The 26,789-nt window shown below is 36.4% G+C and overlaps 1 protein-coding gene across 1 annotated transcript in view; it reads right to left on the bottom strand.

Moving 5' to 3' along the window:
- Positions 1-209: 209 nt before the first annotated feature.
- The window catches only part of LOC133330230 (J domain-containing protein DDB_G0295729), a 29,187-nt gene continuing 2,607 nt past the window's right edge, over positions 210-26,789 (bottom strand). The window contains exons 3-4 of the mRNA XM_061538693.1: positions 11,571-11,636; positions 210-5,518 (exon numbers count right to left, since the gene is read on the bottom strand). Of these exons, the coding sequence (XP_061394677.1) occupies positions 210-5,518; positions 11,571-11,636 (5,375 nt within the window). The remainder of the gene's footprint in view (positions 5,519-11,570; positions 11,637-26,789) is intronic.

Genomic DNA, 26,789 nt, shown 5'->3' on the forward strand with positions numbered 1-26,789 from the left:
TCTCTTCCCTTTCAGATAACCTATATTTTTTTCTGAAATCTCCGCGTTTTTTCTGTTTCTGTTGCTACATAAAAAATATTAATATTTTCCCTACATATTTTACCCATACATACACATATTCTTCGTGTATCTATCTATGTGTACGTACACTTTGTGAGACCATATCCTTTTTAATTACATTTATATGCTAATTGCCCTTGCTATTTAAATTAAACCGCAAAATCACCTTCACCCCAGGACATTTTATAATCGTCGATATTAAATAAATCAAAGATATCTGTCGATGAGCTACCGCCGAATGTATCATTGGCATTTGTTGTTGTATCACTATGCGATGATAGCATGTCGCCGCAACTACTATTACCCAAAATGCTGTTGTTGTTGTTGAGACTGCCATTACTATGGGAACTGTTGTTGGTCATATTGGAATTTGAGTTGCAAATAGACATTTGTTCATGACACTGCTGCTGTTGTTGTTGTTGTTGTGCATTTGCTGCCGATGTTAAAGATGCCTGTAGACCACAAGCATTTCCCATTGCTGTTTGTTGTGAAGATGTGTGCTGTTGTTGTAGGGACCTTGATGAGTGTGTCGATGATGCATGCGGTGGCGTAACACTGCCATTCATACCAAATGGATGTGGTGGGGTGTTAATATTTGAATCCGGCGATAAGGCAGAGAAATTAAAACCACTTAATGGATTATCGAAATCATCACAATCCATGGGTGTGGCATCCGTTGAGCTGTGATTGTGGAGCTGCATGCCATCATTATTGTTCATATTATGTAGGTGTTGCTGTTGATGATGGTGTGGCTCATGATGCGGCTGCTGCTGTTCCACCGAATGATGATGCTGTTCGGCCAAATGTCTTACGAATGTATCGGCATCAAAGTCGTCGAGAACATTTTGTACATCCCGGTCGGTTGTTGATGACGACATGGATTGGTGTGCATTCGGATTCCCCTCCAAATTTAACGAATTATGACTTTGCATTATCTCCTCCATGGATGGCTGCAGACTGGGATTCATGTCACGCCGTAAACTATTTAAAATGTTTAATTTCTCATTGGAATGCTGTTGATGATGATGGTCGCCCGGCTGGACGACTGATGATTGTGCATGCTGTTGGTGTTGCTGTTGTTGAGAGTGTTGCATAGTTGTTGCGTTGTTGGCATTTTTAAGGGACGCATCCTGATAGTTGGTGTTTGTATCCTCCCCAATATCCATTTCCAATTGCTGCGACATCAATTCCAATAATTCAAATTCATCGAAATGATTCAGTTTGGCCTCCTCCGGAGTGTGCAGGGAAGCTGCACTGGATCGTTGATCATCCAAACACGTTTTACTTAGCATATCATGATGTGTGGGCGATGACTGATGATGTGGACCTTGATTGTTAACTACACTTGTCGATGGCGTAGCTGTAGTTTGAGGATTGTGGTGATGGTGGTGGTGTTGCTGCTGCTGTAAATGATGATGATTCTCCAAGAAAATATCCAAGGTCTTGGCTACACTTTCAGCATCAATATGACAATCTGGCTGTATGGGTGAGGTCATATCAATATTTTCAATGAAATTCATATTATTATTGTGATTATTGTTGTTGTTGCTGCTGCTGATGATGTTTGCTGAATTTGTATTATCTTCTGGGCCACTCGAACAGGACTTGTTGGTGAAAAAATCAAAAATAGAATTTGTCTCATTTGCATTTGTATTGTTATTGTGGCCATTGCCTTTATTAATGTTGTCGTTGTTGTTGCTACTGCTGTTGTTTTGTTGTGTATCAGCACAATCCATTGCCATTGGTTTCATTGGCGTATCTTGTGTCAGGTCTTGACCTTTGTCGTTATTACCACCAGCCCCAATCACCATTGGTTCCTCCTGCATGATATGTTTAGCCTGTTTTACGCCATCAATGTTAATAGTTTCCTGTTTGATATTATCTTTATTGTCATCGACCACTCCTGTTGCTCCTCCTCGGGCAGGGAACATGAGATTTTCATTCAATTCATGCATTAAGACATTTGTTCCACCTGGTGTCATGGGCATATTGGATGATGTTGTTGATGTTGGAGTTATAGGTTCCACCAAAGAATTATCGGAATTTCCACCACCACCAGCGCTTTGTTTGAATAAAATGTCCAAAACATCGGCAAGTTTTTCCGATTTGATAGGAGCCTTTAAGGGCTTCTGATCGCCTTGATTTGTGGTCAAAGGGCTTAGGGTTATTTGATTAATGGTCGTTTGGTTGGGCTCTTCTTTGATTTTCGTTAAAGAGGGATTTATTGAATTCTGTTGCTGTTGTTGTTGCTGCTGATGTTGTTGTTTAGCCTTCAGCTGTTTGGTTGCTTCTTCATATTGTGGCGGTGGTGGAGGAGGTGGGGGTGGTGGTTGTAGATTTTGTGGCTTTATATCTAAATGAATGATTTGTTGTTGTTGCTGCTGTGGCTGTTGCATATGCGAAGCACCAGACTGTTGTTGTTGTAGCTGCTGCTGTTGTTGTTGACGTATTTGCATTTTCTGCAATTGCTGCTGAGTTATAATTGGTTTGGTTTCTAAACCAGAAGCATTAATTGTACCAATATTACCCGTATTTATGGGGAACACAATACTTGGCAATGAATTAGTACGCTGATGACCATTTATTAACTTCTTTGTGGCCGGTGAGGCATTTGCCAAACTTATATTACCAATGGTATGGGCGGTCATGTGCTGATCATTAAGACCCACCAAAAATATCGTCTGATTTCCCTCGTTCCATACCAATCCCAAATTGTTATGGGTCTTTGTCAATGGCAACTGATTGGTGGCGACAATTGTTGCAGTAGTTCCACCAGCGGAACCAGATGTTATGGGCGCCTTGATGAGATGCGCAGTGTTTTGTTGATTTTTAATTTTCATGTTTGTTGACGATTTGTTGTTATCGTCAACCATTTTTGTGGGCACAGCCGTCGTTATGGTCGTCGATCCGGTTGGAATGAGTACAGTTTGTGTCTTTTGTGTTAGGAGACGTAATTGTGCCTGGGCTTGAGCCTGGGCCAGCGCCTGTGCTTGAACTTGTGCCAAAACCTGAGCTTGTGCTTGGGCCTGGGCTTGAGCCTGGGCGGCGGCAGCTGCTGCCGCTGCAGCCTGTTTTTGTTTTTGAATCTTTGCCTCCAGTTGTTGCTTCACCACCATTTTTTGCGTCATTACGGGAGTAGTCACTGTGGAACTGTTGTTGTTATTATTCGATGTGTTTGTTGTTGACTTCTTATTGGTCGCACCTGGTGCTGGCATGGCCACAGGCTTGATGGAAGCCGGGGTGGTTTTTACAGTGACCTTGGCCGGTACAACACTTTCTTTTAAATGTGGTTGTATCACGGCCAAGGTTTGTGGCGTTGTCATGGTTTGTGTTGGTGGTTTGGACGTGGTCGTGGTAATCAAAGTTATTTGCTGTGTGGGCAGAGTGTTTACCACCTGAGCTGAGACAGTTTGTTGCTGGAACGTTGGGGGTTGTAATAGTTTTGGCTGAACAATATGTTGTTGTTGCTGCTGCTGCTGTTGTTGCTGTTGTTTTTGTCGTATTTCCAACAATTCCTGCTGAGATCTTTGCAATTGTCTCTGTAGCTCATCAATTTTACGCTGCTGTTCCCTTAAGAGCTCTTCATTGCTTAAAATAATTGTAGCCGTTTGTGGCTGAGGCTGTACAATGGTTTGTAGGGCCACAGGCTTTGGAGAATCCACCTGTTGTACCACATCCATTTGCTCTTGTTCCAATTGGGGCTTTTCCACCAAAGTGGAGTTTGTGGGTTTTGGTGAATTATTTTCAGATTGATCCATTGCATCTCCAGCGGGGGCATTTGATGAAGATTGAACATTCGTATTACCATCAGCAGTAGATCCTGTTACCATAGGTGTGGTTGTTTGTTGGCTATCTAATGGCTCCAGGGGTAAATATGGCTTCAAACGCTCTATCAATTGCGGCTTAGGTCCAGAAACCGGTAAGTTACGCTTCTTCAAATGCATTTTCAAATCGCAAACTTTCATTTTCTCCAATTTTGTGAAATCCGTTATCGAAGAGGTGGACGACGACTCAGCGTTACTTGTTGCTGGACTGGCTGGTGGAATGGAAGAACCCACTGAAGGTGCTGGTGAGGGTAAAGGTGGTGGTCTGGGTGCTGTCACAATGGAAATTGTATTTGAGGACTGTATTGGCACTTCAACTTGCATGGGAGTGGGTGTATTATGGCCACTGTTGGTTACCGCTGTCGCAGTGCTGGTTCCCCCTGACGCTGAGGTTAGCGTCGTCATTGGTCCAGTTGTATTTGTGGTTGCCATTGATTTGTTGACATTATATGTTACCGTTGTGGCGGTATTACTGTTGGCCGTAGTACTGGTTGTTGGTATTATGGCCTGATTTTTATTCAGGGTTTCCAGGAATTTCAACAAGCAATTTTGTTGTTCCAACATCAACTGATATGAGGTCTCTTCTGTACTGCTACTGCTGGTGGTTTCAGAGGTTAGTTTATGAGCCGCACTGGGTGGCCCTTTATATTCGTGGAATTTTATGGTTCTGGCTTTGGAAACAGGTTTTGATTTGGATTTTTTACGATTTTTATCTTTTCCGGGAGCATCAGATTTGGCAATCTGCAAGGCTGGCGATTGTGCCAATGGCCTTGGTGTTAAACTCAAAGGTGGTGAAGCAATGGAGGACAGGGGACTTAGTGTTGATGTAGATGAGGCCAATGATCCCGGCGATGAAACCATGGGTATATAATGATTGTTGTTGGCAGGTGCCCCTGTCACCGATTGACATAGCTCCTCGAATAAATTTGATGTTTCCTGTTTGACCGTAATACCGGCATTGTTATTATTTGGCAAGGGTGGTGGAGGAGGCGGTGGTATGTAATTGAGTTTATTACCAATTTTATTCTGCACTAATGTGGAAGGTGCTGCCGATGTGACCGTGACTTGGCCACCACTTGTGGGTATGGTTAGGGCAACCGTAACAATTCCTGCCGAGGCTGCAGCTGCCTGTAAAACATCACTGCCACCCGTAGCTTGGCTAGTTGTGGCAGCAACTGCGTTAACTGCACCCTCGATACCCTCCAAACGTGGTGGAGTTTGTCGGGTATCACTCTCCGATGATTGTGAATCATCATCATAGGTAACATAGCTGTTGGGATGTTGTGGTCGTGTTAGTAAACCTTCACTGGTGGCCTTAAATGTCACCAAACCCTCTTTGACGATTTTCTCAATCGGCTTTTCGGTATGTAAGATGTTCTTTTTTATCAATTCCAAGGGTCCGGGGCGATGTTGAATTTGTGAATTTAACTGATCGGCCAGACGGGCTTTTTTCAGCATGCGCTGCTTTTCCGCCAGGCTGGGATCAATATGGCATTCATCCTCTTCGAGAATGTGGCGGCGCTCGAGATCTTCGCGATTGGGTCTCTGTTGGATTTTGGCCTTTAGTAAGTCACTGGTTTTGGCACGCTCCAATTGTTTACATTGTTCATGGATAGCAGGGGATGTTTTCAAAGCTGCAAAATACACACACAAACAGAAACAAACAAAGAATAATGAATACGAGTAGGAAGGAATTATTATAAACAAAAGTAAAATATTTAAATGGTATGCAGATTTAAAATGAGAGAGAAAAAAACGAGAGGGACAATTCAACGAAAATTTTATTTCTTTTTTCGTGTAACGCCACAAAGTATGCTTTGTTTTTAGCATAACACAACTTCCCACTATGCCCATCACAAAAAGTGCTTGAAATATATTTGCTTTGGCGAAAAACGTTTGAATTGGGAAGGAGGGGCACACAAAGCATAACTCTTAAGCTCTTTGAGCACGAAACGAAAATCGTCGTGAATTTTTATGTTTACACAAAGATTGCTTTTCAAATTCACCGCGGAATAAAAGTTGTATTATTTCGCGTTACCCCCTCAGAAAAAAGTTTTGTTTTTCTAAAACCCTCGACATATCAAATGGTTGGGGGATTTCGAATAGAGAAGAACACAGTAGGTTAATGTTTTGATTATATATATATATATATATATTACCCTCCGTCATAATTAAATTTGTCATTCGGTTTGCAAAGATATGGCGGAGATCCCAGTATAAATACTGATGGTCAGTGGGAAATTATATATATATATATATATAGTTTTAGCCATCGCCATAGTTTCGCCATCGAAATATTTGAGATAGATTTTTTAAGATATAGTGCTACTATTTCTAGGATATTTGATTTTGCAGCCTTCATTCAACCGTATAGCCTCATTTACCAAATTTTAAGGTTTTAGGTATATTTTGATCCCAAGAAGCTGTAATTTGGTATACCTTTTTTTAAATTCGTCCATATTATGATGTTTTGACAGGGTCTCATTTTAGGTATTTTAATGGAATATGTATATTGCCCACTTTCCACCCACTGTACACAAAATATTTACGGTACATGAACCCAATTTTCATGTAGATTACTTTTGTTTCTCTTTACTTGACATTGACATGTCAATCGTTGATTATTAAACTGGTGGCTTTTCTTTCGTTGATGACGGCGGTGTTTTTGGCAGCCTGTTGTTGTAACCGCCGAATCGTCATCGTTTACATTAGTGCTAAACCAAATTCAATGGATTGTTTGATTTTGTTGTGGTATGGGTTTTTTACTATGGTAATTTTCTCGATTTAACTGTGTGTTTGCATAAATTTGACACAGACACATTCACACACATTTTTTTATTTATATTATATTGCTTTGCAAATTTTGCATAATGGAAAGATAAGGGTGGCTTTTATTTTCAAATCTGAATATGTTTTTTTTTTTGTTCTTTTGAAACCCACAAGTAATATTTACTAAATATGGGTCTTTTCATTGAGGGAAGGAAAGAGGTGGAGTTTTTATACCCTACACAACTTATTGTCAGGGTATTATAGCTTTGTGAGCCCCAAAAGTTTGTAACGCCGCGAAATATTGGTCCTAGACCCACCTTTAAGTATACCGATCGTCATATCTCGACTAGCTGAGTCGATCTAGACATGTGTGTCCGTCCGTCCGTCTGTCCATTATAATTTGTAAACACGATACAGGCCACAGATATGGACCAATCTTCACGGCCAATGAAGACCTCTATTGTTTTTGGGAAAGATTGGTTAATATATAGGGGATGAAATGGACCAAATACTAAATTTTTGTCGGTTTTTCTGGTCGCTCCAGAGGCCGCAATAATGGCCCGAACATCATAAAATTTTGCATTGAGAAGGGGATCGGGCTATAGAATAAGCATGCCTGTTTTGATAAAGATCGGTCAATATTTAGCGGGTCAAATTGACCCTGACTTGTGTGAAAAATTACAAAAATTGTATTCTATAGCATATATATTTACCACTGAAGGACATAGACCTGAGAAGTTGATATTATATCCAAGAGGAGTGGTTGACCTTTAAATTAAGACCAATTATATTTTTGTATGTGCTCGGATGTGGGAGTTACACCTAAATATTTACAGGTATCTTCGTATATTATTTATTAACTCATTATCACTCTAGAGAGCGGAACTATAGCGCTGATCGCTTTGAAATGTTCCATGAGGTTCCAGTTATGGTCAAGGACAACGCCTATAATTTTTGGTGATGATCAAATAATAATTTTGGAATGAAGTGGACCGAAAACTTAATTTTTTGTGTTATGAAAGCCGAACATCACAACACAACCCACGGTGAAGGGAATCTGGACAATAGCTGTACTGAATACTCGTAATATTCGGAAAATATGTAAGTGTGAGGAGGAGGTGCTGTTTACCTCTAATCGGGCAAGAGGGTGCAAATATCACGAAATATTGCCCAGGCTCGGAATAAACATCCGCAGAAAATTTGAGTTCCGTGGTAGTTGTGTAGGGTATCATATGGTCGGCCCGTCCGACTATACTGCTCCGCTCACTGGTTTTATTTTACTATTGTTAGTGCTGTGGGAATACTTATGTGGAATTAAAGGGAACTCTATGTAAAAATATTGCGGGTGTAAATGAGGTAGCCATATTAAAGCCAAGATAACTGAATAAACTCTCAAACCTCTGAGAGGATGGCCCTGGGCCATTTTTTCGAGCTTTATAGTCCGTTTATTTCTTCAATACGTAATTTTCATTTGCGCCTCAAATGTTCCAAAATCATGCATCTAAAATACTACAAAATACACGAAGGCTTTGCACATCTTGTCGATTATAGACGGGTCTGTATAAGGCAATATATTTTTCTGTTCTTCAACACCCATTTGTTCTCGTTCCATAGAAGTCGAAATTTGTGGTTCTTCTTCTATGAATTTCCTATTTGATTTGATTATGTTACCAGAGGTGTGGTTGATTTGTATTTGAGGATTGTATTGGCACTTCAACTTGCATGGGAGTGGGTGTATTATGGTCACTGTTTGCAACCACCGCTGTGGCAGTGGCGGTTCTTCGTGTTGCTGGGGAGATTAATGTGATTCTGTTCATTTTTTCCATGACTTAGTTTAATGTTTTTTTTTTTTAATTTCAATTTAGGGAGGTAGAACTCATACTGAGCTCATCATAACATTATGAGCACCTATACCACATCTGATGCGGTCGACTTGTATATAGTCATTGCTTTCAGACTCCTTTCTAGAGTTAAAGATGCTGAATCTATGCGAAGCGACCACGTCCAAACATCCCTAAGGGGACCCCCGATTCTCGATTTCCAAAATTACATTTTTTTATTTTTATTTAATGTGTATTTATTACTTCTCAAGAATGTCTCATTAAAATTTCAAATGAAAATCTCAACAAATGTTGAAGATATAGCCGATTTATTGTTTCGACAATAAATTTCTCAAATTTTAAGCGTTTTTCTGGAAATAGTGTTTTTACGATTGGCGGACACGATAACTCAAAAACAATCGGTTCCAAAATTTAACACTCTGATCCTACATAGCTATCGTGTGAACTATATACAATCGGTAAACAATTTCCCTATTTTCCACCTTGGTTTTTTGGGCGAAAATAGGCGATTCTCGAAAAAAAATAATTTTTCTTGTTCCGCCATTTTGTTCGTTTTTCAGCGATGCCAATAATACTATTTCATACCCGAGCCTAATATGTGGTCCTTCTAGTTACGTTGGAATTTTGAGATGCGGATGTTCCAATGATCTCCCACACATCAAAATATTCACCGGATGGATATCCAATAATTTGTATATATTTTATTGATCAGAATAAAAGTCTATGCCATGTTAATTTAGGATATATGTTAATGAAAATGGAATAAATCGATTCAAGGTTTGGTATACACCGTGTATATCGGTACCCCCAAAATATTTGGTAAGACCATAATTTGATATTTATACCCTACACAACAATGTTGTCAGGGTATTATAGCTTTGTACAGCCCCAAGAGTTTGTAACGCGGCGAAATATTGGTCCTAGACCCACCTTTAAGTATACCGATCGTCATATCCCGACCTAGACATGTGTCGATTTAGACATGTGTGACCGTCCGTCCGTCTGTCCATTTTAACTTGTAAATACGATGCAGGCCACAGTTATGCACCAATCTTCACGAAATTTTGCACGTGGGATGGGTTCTGGCCAATGAAGACCCCTATTATTTTTGAAAAGATCGGCTAATATTTAGGGGATGAAATGGACCAAAAACTTTATTTTTGTCTGATTTTCTGGTCGCTCCAGAGGCCGCAATTATGGTCTGAACATCGCGAAATTTTACATCGGGTCAAAGAATAAGCATACATGTTTTGATAAAGATCGATTAATATTTAGCGGGTCAAATGAACCCTGACTTTTGTGTTTTTTTAATAAACCAGTACCACACTAGAGGGCGGAAATATGGAGCTGATCGCTTTAAAATTTTCCTTGAGGATCCAGGTATGGTCAAGGACAACGCCTATAATTTTCAATGTGTTTTTTTTTTCGAGTCAATATCACAACACAACCCACGAAAATCACAACACAACCCACGGTGAAGGGAATCTGGACAAGTAATTAGAAGGGCTGTACTGAATATTGGTCCAATAATTTATATATATGTATGTTATTGATCAGAATAAAAGTCTATGTCGATTTAGCCATGTGGGATATATGTTAATGAAAATGGAATGGAAATTGAAAGTTAGAGTTCCGTGGTAGTAGTGTCGGGTATCATATGGTCGGCCCCAAAATATTTGGCAAGGCCATAATTTGGTATTTTAGATTATAATTGGGTATCAAATAGTCATGCTTAAAATTATCAATATTTATCCATATTTTAGGATAGACCACATATAACGGTACCCCAAAAATTTCGGTATTATGCCAAGTTGGCTGTATTTTTGATTCTTATTAGATAGAACATCTCCATATAAGGATATCCCCTATTATACGGAAATTTGGGTACGTTTTTTAACAGAGCTTACTCTAATTTGATATTTTGTGTTTTCAATGGTTGTCTAATATTCCTAACAAAAATTTATCTTGGCATAACCCCCCCACAAAAGTTTCTATCGAATTTTTAATCGTGGCCTTTTTTTGTAGTTTTCCGTAATCTAAACAAAATAAAGGGTTTACTAATTCTATATGGAATATCCCATATGTTAACTATGCTTCTGATGGATATCCAAAATTTGACATATTATTTATGTTTGTGTGTGTGTGAAAAATGTGAAAAATGTGACATTTTGTATATTTTTCGTCATGTTATTGCCACCAAGAAGGAATATACGACATCCAACAGACACGAAAAGCTTCACCTAAGATATGATGTACTGTTATGTTCTCTCTTATTTTCTTTAATATTTCCAATAAGATGGATCATATATTGCAAAAGAAGAGCAAAACAAGAACACCAACAAAAAATACCTCAAAATATTGACACATTCCTTTCTTTCGTGTAGTTATTTTGTATTGCAAATGAGAGTATTTGGTGGCGGCGACATAGTAACAACCCTTCTCAAAAATACAAACTAAGAACTTGAACACGGCTAAAGCCTTTGTCTGTGTTGGTGGGTGGCATTGACAAAATGGATGTCATCCAAAGAAGGAAAAACAAACCAAAAAATGAAACGAATTTAATTAAATTCACCAAGTTTCCGTTATCCATTGATTTCCTCAAATATTCCCGCATCATCAATCTTCAAAGGAAGATTGGATATTGGGAGGGCCTTTTGTGTAAAAGTTGTCATATTACAATTTGCTGTACACATAATTTATACAAATATATTATCGGCGGATTTTTTTTTTTTTTTTTTTTTTTTTTTTTTAAATTGACATTTTATCCATTTTGGGGGTAATGTCGCCGAGTTCAGAGTTTTATTACTTTTAAAAGTGTGAAATTTAAGGATATACTTAACATTTGATGAATATATAGACATTTTTAAATAATATGATAGCAGCTTCTATCGCATGTAACTGTAAAATTAAAAATCATAAATATCATTTAAATATATTCCTGTATCTGAAATATTATTTCAAGACCCGTTTTAGATTTGTGGAATTTAATTTTTAATTTTCCCCCTAATAATTGAAAAGTGGAATTTTAAAAATAAAAATAAAAAAAAAATAAATACAATATTTGAATGCTACTTACGTGGTATAATGCCTTGCTCCACCAGCTGTGAGTGTGGTCTTCTCACCATCAGCTTCACTTTTAGTGCTGCAACGATAAAAATTGAGAAATGAAAAAATTAGACAACGACCAAATAAAGAGACACATACACACATTTAATGAGTTTATTTGGATGTGTAGAAAATGGTGGGTATTAATAATTGATGTGGACACTTTAGAGGTGGAACATAGAGGTGAGGGGAGTAGACAGACAGACAGACAGGCAGAAGGTAATTTAATTTCATTTTAACTGTCATTTGTTTCGCAAAGATAATTTTATTTCATTTTTTTTTTTTTGGTATTGTGTGGTAAAGTTGAGTTTTGTTGTTGTGGTTTAAACCAACAAACTTCACAGCATGATCATAAAATGTTGCACATATTCTCCTAAGCATGACATTAAGTTTTGGAGACTTGTGGTTTTGTTTAAAGTTCCATCACAAATTATCTACAAAGGCTCATAATAAAAACTGAGATGGAAATTAAATTACGCCTTGGATAGTCATTGAAAAAAATATTCTTTAAAAAATCCACGCCTTGGATAGTCATTGAAAAAAATATTCTTTAAAAAATCCACGCCTTGGATAGTCATTGAAAAAAATATTCTTTAAAAAATCCACGCCTTGGATAGTCATTGAAAAAAATATTCTTTAAAAAATCCACGCCTTGGATAGTCATTGAAAAAAAATATTCTTTAAAAAATCCAAATCCAAATCTTTAAAAAATAAAAATCCAAATTGAAAAAAATATTCTTTAAAAATCCACGCCTTGGATAGTCATTGAAAAAAATTTATAGTCATTGAAAAAAATATTCTTTAAAAATTCCACGCCTTGGATAGTCATTGAAAAAAATATTATTTAAAAAATCCACGCCTTGGATAGTCATTGAAAAAAATATTATTTAAAAAATCCACGCCTTGGATAGTCATTGAAAAAAATATTATTTAAAAAATCCACGCCTTGGATAGTCATTGAAAAAAATATTATTTAAAAAATCCACGCCTTGGATAGTCATTGAAAAAAATATTATTTAAAAAATCCACGCCTTGGATAGTCATTGAAAAAAATATTATTTAAAAAATCCACGCCTTGGATAGTCATTGAAAAAAATATTATTTAAAAAATCCACGCCTTGGATAGTCATTGAAAAAAATATTATTTAAAAAATCCACGCCTTGGATAGTCATTGAAAAAAATATTATTTAAAAAATCCACGCCTTGGATAGTCATTGAAAAAAATATTATTTAAAAAATCCACGCCTTGGATAGTCATTGAAAAAATATTCTTTAAAAAATCCACGCCTTGGATAGTCATTGAAAAAAAAATATTCTTTAAAAAATCCACGCCTTGGATAGTCATTGAAAAAAATATTCTTTAAAAAATCCACGCCTTGGATAGTCATTGAAAAAAATATTCTTTAAAAAATCCACGCCTTGGATAGTCATTGAAAAAAATATTCTTTAAAAAATCCACGCCTTAGATAGTCATTGAAAAAAATATTCTCTGAAAAATCCCTTCGGGATTTCTAAAAAGATTTTCCATTCCATCTCTGAAAGACCCGTTGATTCGTCATTAGAAGAACATCTTATCCTCTATTATGAAATTCCCCTGAATTTCTGCTGAAGATAATCTACATGCCACGGAACCATTATTTCGATGTGCTACATTTTTACCATGAAATGATCATAAGGATGAGAGTACTGGCATATCACCCTCCCCGCATGCTTCTTGATGCAGCAAGAATTTAATTAACACTTTCGCAAACAGCATGCTGTGTTCTACAAACAAAGTTATAAGAACAACATGTATGTTTGTATGTATGTATATGTATGGTCATATAATGATTCACACGTGTATTTCTCCTTTCATAGGTTGGCCCTAACAACAAGGTATACTTGTATACAACATATATTTGTGGTGAGGAGAACATACACTTACACATACATCAACCACCAGTCAGTTTCTGTTGTTATATTCACTTTTTGGGTAGATTCGATGTAAGGGGTGACGTATGCTATTTTATTCGTTCCTTGCAATATTCTTCATACGCCCCTTATGCTGTGGTACATAAAATATTCATCATACGCCTAAATGGCCGTGTAACGATGAGTATTTTATTTCAATTAAAAGTTTTTCGTTTCGCCTGTTTCCTGTTACTCTGCTTTCATGCTTCTTCAACTCTATAATTAACATTATTGGCCACAATAATGGTCATATAACAACAACAACAGCAACAGAATCATAACTGTTGAGAAATACAAAAAACAATAAAATCATAATAATTACAGAGAACTGCTTCTCTGGCTCGGTTGTCATTAATACTCTTCTGCTGTCTTTAGTAGAAATAAAGCGGAGAGATATGTGTTTTGGGGCAGTTTTTTTTTCGTCATAAGGACAAGGATGTAAAGAAAAAACACTTTATTCCGAATGATGTATATTTCAGTCGGTAGCGTAGGCAGCAGTATTCATATTAAAAACTTTTATTTAATTTTATATTAAATAAGCTATGATTAAAAAAAAAATAAAACGAAAATCGAATTTTTCGCCAGCGAAATAACACATCAACCTGTTTCTTAAGTTATTTAATTTTATTATTATTGAATTATTATTAACCAAAATATTAACTAATTAACCCCCATTTAAATGTAATACTCAACTTTGTATTCTTCGCAATTATTGTAAACAATATTAAAAGCAAACCAGTGAGCGGAGCAGTATAGTCGGACGGGGCCGACCATATAATACCCTACACAACTTCCACGAAAATCCAACTTTGCGTTATTTGCACCCTCTTGAAACCTGACTAAAGGTCAACATATATTACTAATATTCACACAAAAGTCAGGGTCCATTTGACCCGCTAAATATTGACCGCTCTTTATCAAAAGAGGCATGCTTATTCTTTGGCCTGATCCACTTCTCCACGCAAAAATACGCGGTGTTTGAGCCATATTTGCGGTCTCTGGAGCGACCAGAAAATCAGACAAATGGACCAATTTCATCCCCTAAATATTAAGCGATCTTTACCAAAACAATAGGGGTCTTCATTGGCCACAACCCATTCTACATGCAAAATTTCGTGAAGATTGGTCCACAACTGCGGTCTGTATCGTGTTTACAAATTATAATGAACAGACGGACGGACACACATGTCTAGATCGACTCAGCTAGTAGAGATATAACGGTCTGGGACCAATATTTCGCGGCGTTACAAACTTTTGGGGCTGCGCAAATCTAGAATACCCTGACAACATAGTTGTGTAGGGTATAATGAAAACATTAACGTATATATACTGACCACCATTATTATGACACATGACAAGAGGAACAACAACTCAACTTTACCTGTTCAATGTTTTTTTTTTTTTTTTTTTAATGAAAATAACGAACACACATTACGGAAAGTAACCACAAATACATGATTCCGATCAATGGATATATAAAACAACGTAGCATGTTGATGCATGTGTTATTTCCAGAAAACAAAAAGGGAAAACACGCACACTTCAGCAACTAACACAATAATGATAAAAATATGAAAAAATTAAGTCATTACATGTAATGGATTTGAGAGACGTGTATGTGCAATAATTATCCGTATTAAAACAGAGGAACCTTTCATAGGTCAGCGATAATTAGACAATTTATACAGATCATGAATGTATAATATTTCATAGATAGCAGGTCAACCTATATGTTTTATTCACCTTAAAATGAGGCAGGTCCTTCCTTAATTCATTCAAACACATGGATCTACATCGTAAACCTTCTGTAACCTGCAGGTTTAATGAAATCTAAACCTGCAGGAACCCAAAATGCCAAATTACACCACTTTGTTGTAGAAATTTGACTAAATCTTTCAAAATGCAGAAAATAGTGTCCCTCATCCCAACGTCAACGTAAAAATATGAAGTCATCTCGAAATGGTACGGCAAACTTATTCTCACCCTCCCAGAAACCCAAAATATCGAATTACATAAACATCGTTGGGGGAAATTTAGCTAAAACTTTCAAAATACCGAAATTCGATCGAATCCTTCAAATGGAGCCTATGTCACAACATCGGTCTATATATACACACTTCTCTGCATAGATGTACCTCAAATGACAGTCTATTTGGGTTTAAAAATGCGACCTTCAAAATACCGAAAATGGGTCTGAACCTCGATATTGTTATATGCTACAGTAATTATTTTTCCCATAATGCCAAATTACATCCACATCGGTGGGCAAAATTCGGCTAAAACTTTCAAATTATCGATAATGGTGCAAGGGCCTTTATATGTGGGTAACGTCAATTAAAGTCATCCCGAAATGCTTTGGCAAAATGTTTCTCACCCTCCCAGAAAGCCGAAATGCCAAATTTCAGCTAATTTGGTGTTTAAATTCGGCTACAACTTTCAAAATACCTATATAGACAATTTACTTCAAAAATCTGGTATACTAAAATACCGAAAATGGTTCGGTACCTGATATGGTTACATAGTTCGGCAATTGTTTCTCCCAAAATACGAGATTACATTCAATATTGTGAGGAAATTCGGCTAAAACATTCCAAATACCGAAAATGGAGCGATACCTTTAAATGGGACCTATGTCAAAACATGGAACTATATAGACATTTTTCTATCTATTTAGAAACATCCCGGTATATCAAATGACAGCCTATTTGGGATTAAAAATGCGACCCTTTTTAAAATACCAAAAATAGGGCGGTGTGTGGTATACCAATACCAACCATCGTTTCAAAAGAAAAACAAATGGAAATGTCCGTCTCAACATAAAATTTTAATCCGATTCAGTTTGTATATAAAAAATAAAATTTCTCGCAAACAACAAATTTATACCCAGTGATAGTCTACATCATGACAATCCTACGGGTCCTCTATTAAAAATACTTATTGGTCTTATGTTAAGAAGATCTACTGGCCTTCTATGAAGACGAGCTTCTCGTTTACTATGAAGAAAAACTCCTGGCCTTTTACAAAAAATACCTCCTGAAGAAGAAATTCTGATCTTTTATTACGAAGATCATCTGGTACTCTATGAAAAAAAATCTAGTCTTTTATAAAGAAAACTTTTTACACTTCCATGAAGAAGACATTGTGGCATATAAGACCTGCTGGCGTCAAGAAGAATTTCTCCTGGGTTGCCATGAAAAAGGCTTCCTGGTATTCTATGCAGAAAATCTCCTGGCCTTCATACCCTACACAACACAGTGGTACAGGATATTATGCATGTTTGTATCAAGCTTGACCCAAAGTTACTTTTGAGGATATACAGAAAATCAATTTCTGAATGGATTTATGCATATCCGTCCGTCTGCCTCATTTCAGCATTATGTATAATGGGGGTCTTATCGAAATATCCATTTTAGACCCCCGTGTTTCTTTGGACCAAATTAGTTTTATAATGTAATTTGAACGGGGTATCATATTTGAACCAAAGGGTACTCAACCTAATATTATAACCATATCTTTATAATGTTTGAACGTTGTTGTTGACGGTCAAAATTTAGAAAGTGAATAAATCGCGGTGTGCAAATTTCTTCCAAACTTGTTTTTATCAAACCTAGCTCAAGTCCGAAAACTGACTTCATCGGTCCGTTTCTTCTGATACCTCCTCCACAAAGTTTGAAAATTTGTAAATCCTTTATCTAACGAATTGCACTTCATAAATTTTTCCAAACCTAGACTAAATTCGAAGATGAGTTCCATCGATCCTCTCTCTCTCTCTCTATGGAACCTCCCCAAAAATTTGTAAATATCATATGAAGCGAGCGGCATAACTAAACTTGATACATCGTTATATTTTTACCAGACCTCGGACCGACTCGGAGCTGACTCGGGGCCGACTATATGACACCCTTCACCACTTTGGGTATATTTAACAGATGAATCCTAACAGACGTCGCATTTTTAAAGGACCAGTAAAATGAAATAGGATCCATAAACATGTCATTCTGCAACTGATACTAAATTTTTAATTTGGTCAGACATTGAAGCTATATGTAAATCTGAACCGATTTCAGGACACTTAACACACATCATTCTAGACTTAATTCATTACGCTGTGCCAAATTTCGTGCAAATCGAAAGATTGTAGGGACTTTGTTGAACCATTTACATTTAATAGGACGAAAATATATATGGAAGCTATATCTAAATCTGAACAGATTTTCAGGAAACTTAACACACATCATTCTAGCCCTAATTCATTACGATGTGCCAAATTTCGTGCATATCGAAATATATATAGGGACTTTGGTTGACCATTTACATTAAATCGGACGAAAATATATATGGGAGCTATATCCAAATCTGAACCGTTTTTGAGGAAACTTAGCACACATCATTCTATACCTAATTCATTACGCTGTGCCAAATTTCGTGCAAATCGAAAGATATATAGGGACTTTGGTGCCCCGTTTACCTTAAATCGGACGAAAATATATATGGGAGCTATATCTATATCTGAACCGATTTTCACGAAACTTTGCACACATCACTCTAGACCTTATTCATTACGTTGTGCCAAATTTCGTGCAAATTGAAAGATACAGAGGGACATTGGTGCCCCATTTACCTTAAATCGGACGAAAATATATATGGGAGCTATATCTAAATCTGAACCGATTTTTCCCAATTTCAATAGGGTTCGTTCTTGGGCCAAACAAATGAGCTGTGCCAAATTTCATCCAATTCGGATCATAAATGCGACCTGTACTTTGTTTACAATTTAACACCAACAGACGGACAGACGGACGTACGGACATGCATAAATCAACTCAGAAAGTGATTCTATGCATATTCTCAAAAGGAACTATGAGTCTATCTCGATTATTTTTGCCTGTTACAAACATATGCACAAAGACATAATACCCTGTACCACAGTGTGGTGAAGGGTATAAAAATGTGGTGAATTGGTCAACCCCTTGTGATACATCCCCGCAAAGTGTGAAAAAATGTGTAAATCTAGTATCATTCGATTTGAGTATACGATTTAATTACTTTATATAAAACCTAAATTAAGTTCTGTTGTACGAAGATATCAATCGGTCCAGATGATCTTTCCTTAAAAGTGTTTTCCTTTAGAACTATGGCCACTAGACCCATACAAATTTCTGGATCCGAAATATAATTAGCAATCCTTGTAATGAAAAAACAAAACAAGTTGCGAAATAATGACTTTCACATTAACATATAACGGTCTGTCTGCCTTCTGTCATTCGTCGTCATCATCAATCCATCTACTTTCTACATTTATTCGCTGCCACTAATAAGCCATCAATTGGCCAAACAACCAATAATTTCAAATGCCTATAAAAAAAACTCCCCATGAATATATAGATACAGTAGTAAGTGATTATAACTAACTATCGGATTTTATAATTAATAATTGCTACCAGAGGCTGTTATAAACACGTTCGACTGTTAGGCCATTTTTTATAGACTACTCATCACACACACACACACATTTATGATGATGTCTTTGCGTGAATGAATCTTTGGCGTTCGTGTCTGTCTGGTAATAATATTTAGGCTGTTGCTGTTAATGGCTCTGTCAAATCTACATTTTGATCGCTTTCCAAAAGAAGATGAAATAGAAACAAAAAGTGAAAATGTTTTCAAAGCCTCCTAACCAACCTGATGGATAGTTGGATGGATGAAATTGATTTAGGTTTTTTTTGGTTGTTCATGTCCGCATGTAGTTTTATTAGAATTGACAGACATCAGTGTAGCTAAAAGTTCAATTTGTATGCTATGAAAGAAAAATTAAGGGGGGAAAATCTTTTCTAGGAAACCCATTAGACTATTATGTGAGCTTGCAAATTCTAAAGGGTAATGAGATGGAATAATAAAAAAAAAACATGTTTCAAAATGTGAAATATTTTCACAAAGAAATGGAAGAAGTTTAATGTGTGAAAAAATCACCATCAAATTGCTCTAAGTTTTTAATTAATATTATTTAGTACCTTTTAATCTCTGTGGACGAATGCAAGGATTTTTCATCAAGCCTATGCCCATATTTATCATAAAACCAGTGAGCGGAGCAGTATAGTCGGGCGGGGCCGACCATATGATACCCTACACAACTACCACGAAAAGCACACTTTCGACGGTTCTATATTCTGAGCCTAGGCAATATTTCGTGATATTTGCACCCTTTTTACAGATTATAGGTCAACAGCTCCTATTTCTAAGTCTTGCATATTTTCCAAAATGTTTTTTTTCGTGAAGAGAATTTTTACGCCATACAATAAAAAATTGGTCACTTAAGGTTTTGGTTGATTTGACCCTCGGAAAATTGACCGATCATCATCTAAACAGCCGCTCTAAGAATTTGGTCAGATCCCCTTCACCTTGTAAAATATGTGATGTTCTGCATATAATAATTGCCTCTAGAGCGACAAAATTAATGTTTTCTGTTCAATGCACCCCCTGAATGAAATCTCAACTTCACCGAAAACTATAGGCGCCGCCCTTGACCACAATTGGAACTTCATGTACTATTTCAAAGCGATCAGCGCGATATTTCCGTCCTCTAATGGAGTAATAGTAATACTAGGCACATAGTCGCCTTTACCTAATTACGGATAACTCCCACATCAGAGTACATACAGCCATATAATTGGTATCAATTTGAAGGTCAACAACTCATCTTGGACATACTATCAACATCTCGAGTATATGTCCTTCAGGAGGAAGTATATACGTCCCAGAATAAAAATTTTGTAACTTTTCACACAAAAGTCAGGGTCCATTTGATCCGCTAAATATTGACCGATCTTTATCAAAACAGGCATGCTTATTCTTAGGCCCGATCCCCTTCTCAACGTACAATTTCACGATGTTTGGACCATAACTGCGGCCTCTGGAGCGACCAGAAAAACCGACAAAAATTTAGTATTTGGTCCATTTCATTCCCTAAATATTAACCGACTTTTTCCAAAAACAATAGGAGTCTTCATTGGCCAGAACCCATCCTACATGCAAAATTTCGTGAAGATTGGTCCATAACTGTGACCTGTATCGTGTTTACAAATTATAATGGACAGACGGACGGACGGACACACATGTCTAGATCGACTCAGCTAGTCGAGATATATACTTAAAGGTGGGTCTAGGACCTATATTTCGCGGCGTTACAAACTTTTGGGGCTGCAGAAAGCTATAATACCCTGACAACATAGTTGTGTAGGGTATAAAAGGTAGTTATTATTTTTTAAAACCTGTTCCAGCATGATTTATACACTTTCTCCTGCACTGACACTAATTGTCGAAGCTCTATTTAAACTTCGATTGAGATACCTACAGCAGATTAACTTTGAACGGTCCTATAGAAGATAAAAAATATCGGGGTACTTTTTATGGTAATTCCTCCAAAAATGTTGATGGAAATTTATCACGCGAACGGTGTATCTGATTTGAATCTTCTAGGTCGACCTTCATTTTTTCGATAAAAAAAATTCTGTATACAAATTTCGAAATAACAGACCAGTTGCATTTGTAATTAAATGTTAACAAGTAATAAAAACAATCATAGAATGAAATTTTAATGATAGCCACCGTTTATTTATCCTTCCATGCCACAGTCGTTTATATATATGGGGGTTTGTGTGTGTGTGTGTGTGTAATTTTTACACTTTAGCCATCAACGAGAAAAAGGGACATAATAAAGGCTGTCTGACCAGTAATAAACTTTTAATATGATAATATTTTGCATCATTATCATTTATTGTCAAGCACGAACACACACTTGAAGGAATGCCATTTACAGTTAATAAAAAATACAATTAAGATCTGTGGGGGATTGTGGTTAGGGATTTTATTTTATGGAAAATTGTCCTTAATACACAATTAATTATTTAAGAAGACGAGGAAATAAAACGTCAATAATAATATATTAAAAAAATTGAATGATAAGTTATTCTTGATAGGAGTAAAATATCGATTTTGGAAACAGAGAGATATATTTCAGATATAGCTTTGAAATATTATACATGCATAACTTTTACTCGTGGGATATTTTATATTGAATGGAGTCCTAGTTTTGGTATAAAGTTCAACGATACCGCCGCACTTTTGTTGTTTTGGAGTACATAGCTTATAAGGGGAAAGTTATAATTTGGTATAATGGTTTTAGCCATATTTTCCAACCCATGCGCTAATAATTAGGGATTTTAGGTTTTTAGAGATTTAAATACCCTTTCGAAGAAAAATGTTTAGGGAGTAAACGATTTTATCCACACAATACACATCGTAATATTTCGTCCAAACTTAAATTAAATTCGAAGATGGCATGTTCAAAATCTTGATTTTAACCATTTATTCGGAATTTATTTGCATCTTTTTTTCTACAGATAATTAGTTTTCATTTTGTATAGAAAAAAATCGATATTTTTATAACCTCAGCCATATGATTAATGAGGTATGTACTAGGGGTTGTCGCGACAATAATGTAGCTCAAAGAGACCAAGTTTTTTTGGACGAAATTCACTTCAGACAATTTCTATTCGATTTACATCGATTTCAACAAAAATTTTTTTATATTATTGTATAAAATAAAATTATTGTATAAAACAGTGAGCGGAGCAGTATAATTGATACGCTACACAACTTCCACGAAAATCTAACTTTCTGTGGTTCTATATTCTGAGCATGGAAAATATTTTACTATATTTGCGCCCTCTTGACCGACTGGAGGTCAACAAATAGAACTTATATTCAGTACAGCCCTTTTAATTACTTGTCCAGATTCACCGACACCGTAGGTTGTGTTATGATGTTCGGCTTTCAATTGTGGCCTATATATCGACTCGAAAAAACACAAAACCATAAGTTTTCGGTCCACCTCGTCCCAATATTATCTGATCATCACCGAAAATTATAGGCGTTATCCTTTACCTTACCTGGGTCCTCATGGAAATTTTCAAAGCGATCAGCGCTATAATTCCGCCTCTTAATACTTAAGCACCTGTAAATATTTAAATGTACTCCGAGTACATACGACGACATAATTGGTATCAATTTAAAGGTCAACCACTCCTCTTGGGTCTATGTCCTTCAGGAGTAAATATATACGCCCAGAATAAAAATTTTGTCATTTTTAACACAAAAGTCAGGGTTCATTTGACCCGCTAAATATTGACCGATCTTTATCAAAACAGGCATGCTTATTCTTTGGCCCGTTTCCCTTCTCCATGTAAAATTTCGCGATGTTCAGACCATAATTGCGGCCTCTGGAGCGACCATTTATCCATTTATCCCCTAAATATTAACCGATCTTTACCAAAAAAAATAGGGGTCTTCATTGGCCAGAATCGATCCCACATGCAAAATTTCATGGTCCATAACGTGTTTACAAATTATAATGTACAGACGGACGACCGGACACACATGTCTAGGGGCTTTTGGGGCTGCACAAAGCTATAATACCCTGACAACATAGTTGTGTAGGGTATAAAAATGTAATTGTAACTTCAGGATTTGTATGAAACTGTAAACAATCCAATATTTTACCCAAACTTTAAAACTCTTTCAAGGTATTAGAAGGAGTGGGCCAATGGGTCTAATGTTTGGTTAAAGTATTGGGTTATTTATAGTTTGATTAAAATCCTGAAGTTACAAAATCTTGCCCACAAGGGATTTGGAAATTTGGAAAATATGTAAATCTAATATAAATCGAATAGAAAGTTCGGCTAAATCCAAACCTTATTTTAATTTTGTTTCTAAACCCAGATCAAGTCCTAAGAAAAAACCCATCGGATCCCCTTTTATGGTACTTCTCCCACAAAGTATAAAAATTTGGAACATTTTATTCGCTAAAAAACCAGAAGAATGATTTTTTCTTCACAAGACCAGATGTTCTTCAGAAGACCAAATGTCTTCTTTTCTAGAAGACCAAATCTTCATTTTAATTTTGGTTCTAAGCCCAAACCAAGTCCTAAGAAAAACCCATCGGATCACCTTTTCTGATACATCTCCCCCACAAAGTATAAAAATTTGGAACATTTTATTCGCTAAAAAACCAGAAGGGTTTCTATAGAGGAACAGAATGATTTTTTCTTCACAAGACCAGATGTTCTTCAGAAGACCAAATGTCTTCTTTTCTAGAAGACCCGAAGGTTTTCCGATAGAAAATCAGAAGATTTTATCAATAGAAGACCATAAGGTCTCCTTCAAGAAAATACCAAAAAGACATTAAAAACATTAAAGACCAAACGAATTTTTTTTATAGAATATCGAATCTTCTACAGAATGTCTTTTTTGTGGAAGGCGGGAAGAGGTTATTCTGTAGAAGACATAGACGTCTTATTCTATATTTTGGCTTTTCATATATAGAAGGTCTTCTATCAATGACCTCGATATGGCACATCATAACGTCTTCTTTCAGCAAAAAAAAAAATACAGTAGTTTAACGTACTTAAAATCTCCTTTAACCTATGTATCACCTTGAGTTTTCATACCCTACACAACTATGTTATCAGGGTATTATAGCTTTGTGCAGCCCCAAAAGTTTATAACGCCGCGAAATAATGGTCCTAGACCCACCTTTAAGTATACCGATCGTCATATCTCGACTAGCTGAGCCGATCTAGACATGTGTGTCCGTCCGTCCGTCCATCTGTCCATTTTAATTTGTCAACACGATACCGGCCACAGTTATGGACCAATCTTCACGAAATTTTGCATGTAGTATGGGTTCTGGTCAATGAAGACCCCTATTGTTTTTGGAAAAGATTGGTTAATATTTAGGGGATAAAATGGACAAAAAACTTAATTTTTCGGTTTTTCAGGTCGCTCTTAAGGCCGCAATTATGGCCCAAACACCGCGAATTTTAGCATGGAGAAGTGGATCGGGCCAAAGAATAAGTTTGCCTGTTTTGATATAGATCGGTCAATATTTAGCGGGTCAAATGGACCCTGAATGTCCTCGAGAAGTTAATAGTATATTCAAGAGGAGTGGTTGACCTTTAAATTGATACTAATTATATGGACGTACGTATTCGGATGTGGGAGTTACATAAATATTTACGGGTGCTTACATACTGAGATATTATTTAGCGCTGACCGCTTTGAAATTTTCCATGAGATTCACGTTATGGTCAAGGACAACGCCTATATATTTCGGTGATGATCACATAATCATTTTGGAATGAAATGGACCGAAAACATAATTTTTTGTGTTTTTTTTTCGAGTCAATCTATTTTTTGAGTCAATCTATCTATTGAAAGTCGAACATCACAACACAACCCACGGTGAAGGGAATATGGACAAGTAATTAGAAGGACTGAATATTAGTAATATTCGGAAAATATGTCAGTGTAAGCAAAAGGTGCTGTTGATCTCTAATCGACAAGAAGGTGCAAATATCAGAAATATTGCCCAGGTTCGAAATAAACATCAGCAGAAAGTTAGAGTTCCGTGATAGTTGTATAGGTTATCCTATGGTCGGCTCCGTGCGACTATACTGCTCCGCTCACTAGTTTTTCTCTAGATCAATTCGACAAAAATGTCAAAATTTCATATGAAGCTAATGGAATGATCGATTTAATCCCCACATTGCAAAACCCATTCACGACCGAAGAAAACATCCATTGGTCTTTCTAGCACCTCTCCCACGAAGGATCAAAAATGTAGAAAACTTGTAAATTTCATATGAATTGAATCGAGTATCCTCTGTGATCCAAACCTAGCTGACGATAATATTTATAACAAAAGATTTAAAGCGACGCATAATTAATGGTACCTCCCCGACAAAAGTCAGGGTTAGTGTATAATAAATACGATATGTAAATATAAGCATCTAAGGGCCTTCTTCTATACTTCATTTCCAATCGAAAAAAAAAACTTTTTTTATAAAAAATGTAGTTGAGAGTCCTTAAACATAAAATTTTTGAAATTTGTTTAATTTTCCAAAATTAATGATTCTATCCCTTTAAATTTATTTAAAAAAATCCATGCATGCCAAATTTCCCTTTAAATATTCCCAAATACCATCATCTAAAGCTCCCCTTGGAATAAAAAAAAATATCTCCCTGACTAATTGTGTAGTGAATGTAACTTAAATGCCGTTGACCTATCAGATATCCGATATATGAGTTATCTCTTAATTGGACGTTTATTTAACAAATAAATAAACAAAATTATTTAATTATTGACCTTGTGTGCGCGCGACTCCCATATAACTTGCCATACTCCGCCCTCCAGAGGCTTTTCTCGATTGACGGATGTGCGATTGTGTATCTGTGTTTTACGATAAACTTTGCTAAATTATATGAAGAAGTCTGAGAAGAAGAAGAAGAAGAAGAAAATACTCAGTTCGGGATTTAGTTGCTACCACTTGTTTAAGAATGTAGCAACTTGATAAGAACTACAATGCTCACTCACACACACACAGCCACACTCAAAGAAGAAATAAAAACAAGTATCCGAAACAATGGTAAACAAGTGTAGATAAACAAAATTGAACGGAAACGCAATACTTGTAGCTAAAAGTCGTAGTAAGACCATGTTCAGCATTTTGTTAAATGTGTGTATATCAAGGATCATGATAAGGAACTTGAAAGACTTAAAGAAAAAAATAGAAGACGACGGCAACGACCATGGCAAACAAAGCATTCTTTGAGTTCTGGCCAACCACAAATCCACACATACACACACCCGGGCATACATATCGCACAGTAACAGAAACTAAACAAACAAATCTACATTTGTCCTTCAATGTAGTTTTGCCGAACATTCCCTCGTTTCCTGTAAAGGAAAAATGTTTGCAAAAAAAAAAAATCGAAAACAATTTTGTCCTTAAACTCAACTATTTTTATGTTAGAAAAAAACAAAACTTTTTGATACAATTATCCTATTTATTCGGAAGACTGACCTTCTTCTATGACTGATTTATTAGAATCGTTGTTGTTGACTGCCGTACGGCGGACCGGACATTTTAGTTTGTGTACAACTTATAGTATTTTTTGTAACTAATTGCAAAAAGCTGGCCAAGAACTACAACAACAACTAAAATGGGCTATACGAAATTGTTAAGAGAATGTCAAGAAGACATCTTTCTCGTATATTCAATTAGGCTGAAATAGAAAGAAAGGCGAACTTAAGGAAGGAAATGAACAAGACATCGGATACGGAATGAAGATGAAGAAGGTCGTCCTGTCACGATATCCCGGGACACAAACACCATTGTGTTT

Source organism: Musca vetustissima, unplaced genomic scaffold (assembly GCF_032173495.1).
Source record: "Musca vetustissima isolate MV318-11 ecotype Yass unplaced genomic scaffold, APGP_CSIRO_Mvet_v1 utg9944, whole genome shotgun sequence".
NCBI lineage: Eukaryota > Metazoa > Arthropoda > Insecta > Diptera > Muscidae > Musca > Musca vetustissima.